We start from the raw sequence: 11,516 nt of genomic DNA on the forward strand, positions 1-11,516 counted from the left end.
TTTTTTTTTTTTTTTAAGTGAGCAGGTGATGATGAGAGGCAAAGTGCAGGGACTGTCACAGCTGAAGTATGCAATGGGAAACAGTACAAAGATGCTCTTCTACTGAAAAAGATGCATGGAAGTATCAAAGCAGTTAGTGCAGAACAGCAGTGAGGGAAAAACAACTCAATCCTAAAAGAAGGAAAAAAAAAAGGTTTTCTTTTTACTGCTATTCCTGGTTTGAGGTAGTGTTGTGTTCATCTGGAGTTAATAAACTGTTAGAAAATTCGATTGTATCATCATCTATGGAGGACTACCCTTGGTGAAACAAAACTAAAAAAGCCCCACCACCAATCTGCATTTAACTTTTTTCTAAATTGTGAACTGCAAGAGAGTTTTCCACCCCACAATAAAAACATCAATACTTGCCTAAAACACCCTATTTCTTAAAATTAGCAACTCACGTTTTGCTCATTTTCCTTTACTCCTGCAGTAGCATAAGCTGTGCTTTAAAAGCAGCAATGAAGAAACTTGATTAAATTTCCATTTGAACAGAAGCCACAGCTCAGTGGAAGCCTCTTGAATAGCCTACACAGACATCTCAGAAGCCCAGGTTGGAGGAGCGACTCAGCTACTTTAGCCAGCTGCAGAGCATGCTGTTGGACACGCTAATTCCCAACTACTCTAACGAGCCATGCTACACAGTTTAGCTGGGAGAGACAAACTAAAGGCAGCAAGCATTATTAATGCAACAACTTGAGCTCAAATGGCATTTTCTCTCAAATATGTATTTAGCTTTATACTCCTCGGAGGGATTTTCGTGTCACATGCAAAACTGAATTACATGCTACGCATTTCTACGCAACATAGTGAACTTGAATGAGAGCTCGTTTAAACTCTTCCACATCCAATTCTATGGCTGAGTTGCAGACCGTAGAGACAGAAGTCATGAAGTATGAGACCGGTTCTGAAAGCGGGCAAGCGGGCAAAGGGAAGGTGAAAAGCTTTGCAAACCTTCCAAACTTGTCCTTGCTGGGAAAGCATTGCAATAGAAAGAGAGAAAAATTACATATAAACAAATGACTCAATTTTTTCTACAATACGTTACATTTAAGTGAGCTAATACACTATTACCTACATCCAAGAGAACATTGCGACCATCTGTTACTACAGACAGCACACTTTCTACTGGATAGCGATTATTCTGATACTCACAAAAAATTTTACATGTACTTAATAGAATTTTACTATTGCGCACAGTTCGAGCATAAGCTGAAACACGTAACTTCTAACAGTAATTTCAAACGTAAGATCAGGAAGGAAGGAAAAAAAAAATGAGTTCAACATCACATGCATCTACAGGGGAAAAACAGGAGAGAAACTCAGTGAAGTTTTACATACCTGAAAAAGAAACGGTAGCCAAGAAAAAAAACAAAACAAAAGTCATTATTGTAAGTTTCTACAACTCCTGCCTGCAGCACACAACCATCAAAATGCATGTTAACGTACTACTCCAACATCTACACTCTGACATTTGCTAATTTTTCCACAGCACGTACTAAATTTTACCGAAATGTTACATCCATAACATCCCAAGAGGAATTGATAACCACAGTCAACCCAGCAACACCCACGTCACTGATGAGGTATGAAAACGGTTGCTTTGGTATTCTCACAGCAGCAAACAACGCGTGCCACAAAAGGTCTGTTCCACACACTTGAAAGTCTTCACTCTATTTCTAAAGTAAAAATTGTAAGTGTCAAAAATTAAGCAACTCACACTTCAGCTTTATTAAGTCTTAATTAATCAGAAGCCACGGGTCTCTTAAAAATCTCTATCAGCTTAATGCAAGTTGGTATCCTTGCCACACATTAAGTAGCTTTCTCTAGCAAAAGGATTACAAACTAAACAAAGATTTTAACAGCCAACACACACCTGTATCCATTATATTTCAATGCACTTGCACTCATACAGATAAAAATTCTTCATCCTGCCACCACCTTTCCCAAGTTTCTCAGCCCGACTTCAAGAACTACTTCCACATATGCTATTTCTCATTGCTTCCTAGCACCGGATGGCCTTCCTCCTATAAAATAAAGGTTTACTTTTCTAGAAGTTATGTTCTAACCAGGCCCTTGCATGCAGCTTCTTCACATGGAAACAGCCCTCGGAAAACACAAACACAAACTTCCTCGCTGGGTTTCAGGAACTTTGTTCCCAGCAATGACAAATGTTATTCCAAGCCCAAGAGGCAAATCCCTGCAGACATCCACGAGTGCAAGAGGCAGCTTTCTTCCTTCCCCCTGCTTATTTGCTAACATTACACATACAGCACCTGTAATTCTGCCTCTTAATAAATGACATGAGATTAATCCAAAGAGCAGGCAGAAAACTTTAGCATGCTAAGAGCTTTAAACCATTACTCATATAACCCCAAATCCCACCCTCTAAGAAGCTATACAAACCTACATTTCAAGGCTATGCATGAGTACTGAAAATTCCAGAATTAATATGGACTTGCTAGCACAGCATTTGTGGAATACAGCTCTCTGAAGCTATGGGATTCCAGCCTCTTCAAGCTCAACATTTTATACCACAATAATCTCCCAGCAGACACCTCCCAGTTCTTTTGAACATTACTAAACAGCTGTCAAGCAGTTGTGATGAAAAAGACGATGCAAAATTACCACTGAGACCAGTCTACATCGCTATTTAAAAAAAATAACACTAGGGAGGATGTAGATGCTGGATTTCTATCAAGCTAGACTCCATTTCTTTCCACAGTCCTTTAGAACACCCTCCTACGACAAGCTCTTAACAAGTAAGCAACTTTTCTTTATCCGATTCTGTGCATTCAACCTTAGCAAGAACAAGCCAATTTCTATAGCTAACAGAGTCATTAATCAGACTATTTCTTTGCCATCATATGCACAGGTCATCAAAACAGACTAGATAGATCAAGTTGCATAAACTGTTCTAGTGTTTTACAATGCCACGTATTCTGAACTCAAGCAGTGTTTTTTCCCCTCTGAAAACTGCATTATTAAACAAAATTCAGACTCCTCTTCACTTGAAGCTAACAGCATTCCTCTATACAAGTGTCACTTTGGAAACAATGAATACTACATAGCTTCACTTTCTAGACTACACTTTATAAGCAGCAACCTACAAGAAAGCAGCAAGCAACAGCACGCTTAATATCTACATTGAAGGTTAAACAGTCTCTAGAGAACACCAAAGACTACAGTACAATTGTCCCCGTACCACAGAACACCAACGCTAAGAAGTGTGCCAAAAAAACCTTTTGCCACAGTACAGCCGGAGTTATCACTGTGAAAAATCAAAGCCTAACACTTTACTTCCAAGCTGAGGACATCAGATATTGGACAAGAGCAAAAAAAAAAAAAGGTTCATTGACAAAAATACAGCATGTGCAGAATTATGGAATCATTAAGATTGGAAAAGACCTGAGAACCAGTCCAACCATCCACCTACCATCAATATCTTCCACTAAATCATGTACCTTAATACAACGTCTGAATGTTTCTTTAACACCTCCAAGGTCACTGACTCAACCACCAGCAGACCATTCCAGTGCATTCCCACTCTTTCAGGGAAGAAATGTTTCCTAATATCCAAACAGAACCTCCCATGGCACAACTTGAAGCCATTCCCCCTAGACCTAGCTTTAGTTACATAGAGAAGAGGGCAAGCCTCACCTCACCACAGCCTCCTTTCAGGCAGTTGTAGCAAGTGATAAGGTCCCCCATGAGCCTCCTCTTCTCCTAACTAAACAATCCCAGATCCCTCAGCCACTCCTCAAAGACTTGTGCTCCAGATCATCACAGCTTCACTGCCCTTCTCTGGATACACTTCGGGGCCTCAGTGGCTTTTTTGTAGTGAGGGACCCAAACCTGAACACAGTACTCAAGGCGCAGCCTCACCAGAGCTGAATACAAAGGGATGATCACCTCCCTGCTCCTGCTAGCAGGGCTATTTCTGATACAAACCAAGATGTCATTGGCACTCTTGGCCCCCTGGGCACACTGCTGACTCACATTTCACCAAGCATCAACCAACACTTCCAGGTCCATTTCCTTCACACAGTCCACCAGCCACTCTGCCCCAAGCCTGTAGCATTGCCTGGGGTTGTTGCGGCCAAAGCGCAGGATCCAGCAGTTGGTCTCGTTGAACCTCACCCCGCTGTCCTCAGCCCAGCATGTCCAGATTGCTCTGTAAGTAGATCAACACTTCCTCCCAACTTGGTGTCAGCTGCGAACTTACAAACTTACCAACCTCCTCATCCCAGTCATCAATAAATACATTAAACAGGACAGGCTCCAGGTGACATGACAAAACTTACATGCGGTCACAATCACTGTCAAAAGCCAGTAGCAAGGCATAGTGTGCGGGGCACAATCTTCCATTTGTAACAGCTACACTTCACTCCAGCCTTTTGCACAGACCTGCAGCATCCTCAAAAGCACTGGGAAATGCTACTTCAGTTATGTGATATAGCTCTGAGTTACTGAAATATGGAAACAGCTTTTATACCTTTCTTGCTGGCGCTAAGCCCTATCTATTCCAAATGATGAACAGGGCTATTGCCCAATGAAAAAAGAAATAGAGCCAGAAGAGAACTATCATTTGAATCAGTATTCTTCTGTTTTCATCCTTCAAACTGTCAACATCAGAAGAGTATGATAAAATAAGTCATATACTGCAGTAGTTTAACACGGTTTTATATTTAGGATTTCACTGTTACTACAGATTTGAGATAAAATACTGCTGAGCAGCTTCACTGGTGACAATATGTACTGAAACAGTCAATGAATCACCTTGCCTTCAAGTTTCAGTTATGAATGAATCTGCATTAAAAACACTGAATGTAACAAGCAAATAGGTGGAATTTCAACTACAGAAGTTACTTTCAGAAAGTCATTTCCTGAGCTAGTAACTTACATTAGTGAAAAGAAATATGCTAAGATTTCTAGTATTAAAAAAGAGGATAAACTCCTGTATCATTTACAGCTTACTACAGCACATTCTCTTGACACACACGAAAGGCATGTGCAGTAAAAACCATTCTTCTTCCCTGATGCTGACGTTAAAGACTTCTCCCTAAAAAATACCTGAATTTAAATGCTTGGTTTGTGGTTGCACATCCTACAGAAATATACTAAATAATTAATGGCAAAGAAATATTCAAAGAGACAAGCTCATCATTAACTCCACGTTTCTGTAGGATACAGCGCACTATTTATTTTTCATTTACACCATGCATTTAAAAGTAATGAGATTACCAACTGACAATTTCTGATTTTGAAAAAAGTAAAACTACAGAGAACAGAGAGGTGAATAATCAAAGAGTAACTGCTTTGAAGGCTGAGTGCATTAGGAAGGAGCTCACACTCCATTACCATTTCTGTTGAAACCTACCATGGCCGCTTTGCTGTGCTTCAGGTTTTGAGGAAGCTCGAGTTCAATAATAAACAAGCTTGTCCCAGACAGTCTTTGTGCATGAACCCTTTTAACAGCTATGAAATGATACGCAAGCATCAGCCAACCACACAAGGACAAATCATAGTGTAGTATTTTGATGGCTAAAATTTAACCGTCCTACTCTAGTTTTATTTGCTCATCACCGTGCATTGAACCACACAGTATCTACTTGATTTAAACTCAAAGATCCAACACATCCAGTGTAATCTCATGTGAGATCTAAAGAAACAAGGCTAGAAATAGGCCTTGAGAACTTGCCTATCCTACTTTCCCTGTCCAAAGCAGGAGCAACTGCATTTCTCTTGCTTTCAGAGAATATCTGTCAAGTCTTTACTCATAGTCCTCCAACAGATTAAACTCAAAGCATCCCGAGATGACTTGTTCCATTATTTAATCACCTTTATCACTAGAAAGTTCTAAGACCTTAGCTGTATTTTTCTTGCTGCAATCTAATCCATCAGTTCACATTCTCTGTGGCCACGCTGACTTGGACAAGGTATTCCTCTTTGCCCTGCAGTAGTCTAAAATATTTGCAAACTCGTATCAAACATAACAACCTACTTTTAAAAGAATTCATTGTTTAGTGGATCAATTTCTCTTCATTCTAGGTCATCCGCACTGTTTTTTGGATTGCCTCCATTTTGTCCACATCCTTCTGCAAGAGTGTGTTGAAACTCCTATTTTTCAGGTGAGTCTCAATGCATGCCACGTACCTATTCACACGTTTATGAAATCTATCTTAATTTCTAGCAGTTAAACCTAGTTGGCCCAAGTTCTCCTTAACTTCTCCTGACTATTTTCTGCAGACCAGCCCCCTCGTTACTCTTTATCTTCTATTTCACATTTCAGTAAGCATAAACTGACTTACAATTGCGCTTGCTCAGCTACCTACAAGATCTGTTAGGGCATACCTACAATCTGTTAGGTTCAAACTGAACTCTAATTACGTTCTTCGTTATTTCTGCAGCTCTTCCCAGGTTGTTACCTAAAAATTTAGGTAAGCATACTGTATTCATCACCTAGGCTACTGTAATGCTATAATAGGATAGAAAGTACCATGACAATAGCAGGGTGGCAAAGTCTTTTGGCTACAGCAAATGAGAACGAGCCCAAATGCAGCAGCCACACTTACAAAAATGAATAAAAAAGCTACTTACTTTAAGAAGGCTGCAGGCAGGCAGGGGCCTCCAGCAAGAGATCCCCTCACCTCCACTGCCAACCCTTAAATGAGATCGGGGAAGGGGCGGATCCTGGTTCCAACCCTTCTGGTCAATCAGATTAATTGCATGCACCTGAGCTCCCCTGGGTTGGCCCTGCCTTCCCACCAGGTGCTTCAGACTGTGACTTAGCATTGCCACTACAGCTGTTAATGCAGAGCCTGGCTGGAGCAGAGCTAGGACACAGGCCAGTGAGATGCTGTAGGACTACAGTCCAACAAGGAGATTTTCATAACCTTTCCCTAACATGGTTACCCATCTGTTTTCATTATTACAATTTCATACAGACCATATTTCCTGAGATTGTTCATATAAACAATCAGATGAAGTAACATCAGCAGCCTTGCTAAGGTCAGTGTGCAAAATACCTGCCAAATTGCCCTTATGAGAGTGACCTATCATCTCACTGATGAAAGAAACATGCTTGGTTTGATACTACCTGTATACATAAAACCATATTATCTTCTTGTGTTTGTAATGCCTATTTAAATCAGCACTGGGGTCTATTACTCAAATATAGGGCAGATGAAACAAAAAACAAAAATGGAGGTAAGTTTCACTGCCACAACACTTTCCTTGATTGTAATTTATAAAGTAACACTAATAAAAGAAAACAAGGCAATGGGAACATCCTCCCCATTTCGATTCTGTAGCATGAATTGTTTAGATTTTTCAGCTCCATCTCCTCTGCATACAAATCTCAGAAATGTCCTGCAACAAAAACGGAACTTGTTTTTTTTCAGCACGCAGCAGGGCAAACAAAGAGCAACTGGGAGGCAGGGGAAAGCAACCAGTATGGATATTTCTAAACTAAGAGACAATGCAAGATAATTTTAGGTGCCCACCATTGAGACGCAAGCATAAGCCCATCTAGATTTCCTCCTGTATATTTGAGAAGGTATCATGGGATATTTTGGTACTGTATTTAAAAGCTTAACGTCTCTTTACAACATGAGTTGCTTTTTGGAATTTTTTTGGAATATTCAATCTGGAAAAAAAAAAGTCACAGGATACCATCAGTTTGTATTTGCTTCCAGGGAAAAGTAAGTAGCTCTTCTGCCTTGGCAGCACGGATCCTAAGTTTGTTTGCTGTTTTCTCCTGACTACCAGCTGGACAGTATTTTGGACCTTTTCTCTAAGGCTACAAACACAAATGGACTAACCAATATTATTGTCCTAACCTTTAAAGAACTGTTAATATCAATCAAGCACTAAAAATAGCCCTACCCCGCCCTACGTCACTTCCTGATGACTTGAAGATGTTATCTGCTCCTTCCAATATCAAACTTACAGTTCAGAACAAGATTTTAGCAGTAAGCTTCTCCCCTCAGCTCAATGCTCTGTAGCCCTCTTAAAGCTCAGTGTCCAAAGAGTGATATAATCCTACACCCTTCCAAATTTCAGAGCTCTGAAGTTTGGGAATTTCTCCATGCTTGCCAGTCACTTAGAAGGCTCTCGTACTTTTCCAGAACAGCCGCTGCAATGCCTGAGTAGAAGAGCAGACCTCACTGACTGGCTTACAACTTCCTCATCAAGGTTTAGGCTTTGTCAAGTCCTCCCCAGTCCAATTTTGGACCTTCGGGGATCTTCTCCTTCACCCTGGTCTCACCACCAGAGGAAAGGCTGGAGATGTGAAGGTCTGCCCACTATGCAGCCTTAGGCAATCCAAGTAACCTCTCACTGTTTTACCACAGGAGAACTGGTGCTGTCCTTCTTTACCCTCACATCATGGTTGCTCTTTCATAGATAGTATGTAATTTAACTGCTGCAGGAGATAACCAGGAAAAAAGTATTCATTTGGCCTTTAAAATGGCTAACAAGCAACACCCCTACAATAGCTACAAATGCACTATTCCCAAATTACATCTTTAAAATACTAACTAACAAATAATCACCTACTAAGTGATCTCATATCTGACTTATTATTATGTTATACAGTGCTGGGACTGGGACCAAATTTTACTTTAGAATGGTGAAGACAAAGCCAACTAAATCCCTTACGAGGATTTATTCTGCCCTTTACATAAGCCTTCAGCTTGGTTATGCTGGTTACTTGGTATCTAATCTAAGAGTCTGCTCTAGGTTCTCATTTCCAGGTACCATGCAATTATGGGAGCTCTGACAGACAAAAGAAGGCTGCGCTAATGACATTTTAAGAAATAAGTTTTGCATACAAACTTAAAACCTGTACTGTAAATAGCAGGACACTGCTTGCAAAGCCATTAGCACCAAGTAACACTCATTATTTTTGAAGAACATACTCTAAATAGTTCAAAACCCTCTCAGCTTAGTTCTAAGTGGCATTGCTCTGACATCCACCAAAACCACACTTTCTTGATTTGCTCTAAGTCTATGATTCTGCTATTTCAACACTGAATCCCTTACTGCAAATACTTTCTGGTATCCAAGTAGTTTATAAACAAACAAAAGCAGACTCACACACAATACGATTATTTTTCTTGAACACCACACTGATTTTAATTTTACAATACTGCAGCATCACACAAAGCACGCCAAAACCATCTCTCTGTCTGCTCTGGCATACCAACAGCATTCAAGTATCACCTGAGCCAGGATGGCATGAAAAATGCTGTGTCTGACTTACAGGTAGGCACAAACAGCAAGAGCAATAAAACAACTGTTAGCCTGTACAATTGAGGATAAACATTTTAAAAGCAGAAGGAGCAAAACGGGAGAGAAACTGCAGTGATAACATTTCCAAATTCAGGACTGATGCTGGTCCCAGTACAATAGGCAGCTAAAAACAGCTGAAAGCAGCACGCAATGTCATTCTTTATAAAAAGTTCCACCTCCATACAGATCAAGTAGGAGTTCAGCCTCACCACCCACTGTTACTTCAGTAACTGCATTTCATATTTTCCATACCGCTTCCAAAGAGGCAGAAAATTGTGTGTTCAGATATCCCACCTTTAAAAAGAGCCATAAACAATTCAGAAAAAATGGCACAGGCAGCAAACAGGAAGAGAGGAACAATTAATAGCTATAAGGAAAATGAGATCAAAATTGATTTATTTTTTTTTTAAATAGCAAGCTTAGCTATCAAGTTCCTAGTTGTTTTTTTCCAAATTTCTTTGACCCTGGAAAATCCTAATCCTTTAAAATCTCAGCTCCCTAACCAGCATCTCTAGCAATCCATGCAGCAGCGATGAGCGCGGCAGCTCTCACTTCCCCTTATTCAAATGAGTCTTAGCCATTTCCTTTAACCGCAATACCGCATATTGTGCACTTCTCTGCAAACTTGAGTTCTGATATTGTCTTCTGTGGAGGAAGCCAGGAGAAGCCTTAGCAGCAGTTTTGAAACCAACTGCTTGCAAAGAGGGAAAAAGTGGGAAAACCAAAGAAAAAGAAAGGGTTCCAAGAAGCCAGCTCTGATGAAACCAGTCTGAAGGGATGAAACACAAACAACGCAAGACTTTCTGGGCCACACCATCAACCAGTACTTACTGCAGCTTAAGAAAATAACTGTTTGTATCTCAGTGCACCATTTGAATACAAAGTGCTCTATCTGCTTGTCTCCAGATTTGCCAAGCTCTACATTGCTCAGTCACCAAGCCACTTGGATTCACCTCCTCTCTCTGTGCCTGAGACCTAAGCAGTTTTTGAGTCCGTTGACGGCGTTTGCAGGAAAACCTGCTGTCACCTCCAGTGTTTCTGTTCCCACACTGAGAGCCCATCCACACGCATCACTGCACCAACAGCAATGCCATATGGACCAACCCACCCAGGACTCCCTCCACCAAATGCGCTGACGGAAACACATCCAAAGGCACCATGCTGCTTACCGTGAGCATCTCCAAACCAGTAATCACAGCACAACCTGCACTTACACTCGTTGAGGCACAGCTTTATGCCAAGAGATGCTTCACCTTTTCCTGCCTCCTTCCTACACAGCACAGCTCAGGCACAATCCTACTGGACCAGTTTTCAGCCAACACGTCTCTCAAAGCACGACAAAGCGCACACACAAATCATTTCAACATTTGGATGTTTGTCCCCATAGATAGAGAAATTCTGCTTTGCATTACAAGTGCCCTTATACTACTGCCATTATTAAGTAGCAGCAAGTTTCTGACATATAAAACTGCAAGTTAAAAGGAACTCCGTTTCTATTTCCGGAAAATATAAATTGGCAGCAGTTTGGTTAGCTTAGTTGATGTTAATGGAACACTTAACAACTGCACCTCAAGTACTGGTGTTGGTTGGGATTAACACTTATTTTGAATACTACAGTAACTTTCTTCCCCTGAAAATGACAGCCAATTAAGACCAACCCTGTGCGTGGGATTGCCAGCAGCTCACGCTGCTCCCAGAGCACGGCCGCTGGACAGAGCACTGGACAGGATGACTCCCACCTGAAAAGGGGGTTCAGGGCTACAACAACTAACTCACAGATGGATGACGACCAGCTCCTCAGAACTTCATCGGACCTCAGAATTCTTTGCAGCCCCCAAACACCACTGCAGCACACAGCACGGGGAACGGCACAGGCCTTCTAATGCACTCAGCCTGCAAAGGTGCGCTCGCTGCTTGAGCACAGAAGCGAGGTTTTCTCTGAAAAATGAAAAACTCTCCCATAAACTACGTTCACGTCTAAAATTCCCTGCTGGAACTGAATTATACAAACGCATTCCTCCAGATCGCGCATTCGCATAGGGAAAATCGAGTCGGGAAGGCGAGGCGAGCAGCCGGAGCACCGGCACAAGGCAGGGATTTCCGCCGGACGGACAGCCGGGCCGCGTCTCAGGAAGGCGGCGAGAGGCCGCGGCACTCACAGCAGCTCCCGGCTCCGGCTCCCG

The 11,516-nt window shown here is 41.5% G+C and overlaps 1 protein-coding gene across 3 annotated transcripts in view; it reads right to left on the reverse strand.

Annotated features, from left to right (window-relative positions):
* The window catches only part of NCKAP1 (NCK associated protein 1), a 70,928-nt gene that overhangs the window by 42,246 nt on the left and 17,166 nt on the right, over positions 1–11,516 (reverse strand). Inside the window, exon 1 of one of the 3 annotated variants that reach the window (XM_010713331.2) lies at positions 6,640–6,849. The exons of 1 other annotated variant lie outside the window; for it this stretch is intronic. In XM_010713331.2, coding sequence (XP_010711633.1) covers positions 6,640–6,834 — 195 coding nt within the window. In that variant the 5' untranslated portion in view covers positions 6,835–6,849. Of the gene's footprint in view, positions 1–993; positions 1,039–6,639; positions 6,850–11,516 lie in introns of those variants that run through there. One more of the 3 variants, XM_010713337.2, reaches the window with a different exon arrangement.

The sequence above is a fragment of the Meleagris gallopavo genome, chromosome 7, assembly GCF_000146605.3.
Source record: "Meleagris gallopavo isolate NT-WF06-2002-E0010 breed Aviagen turkey brand Nicholas breeding stock chromosome 7, Turkey_5.1, whole genome shotgun sequence".
NCBI lineage: Eukaryota > Metazoa > Chordata > Aves > Galliformes > Phasianidae > Meleagris > Meleagris gallopavo.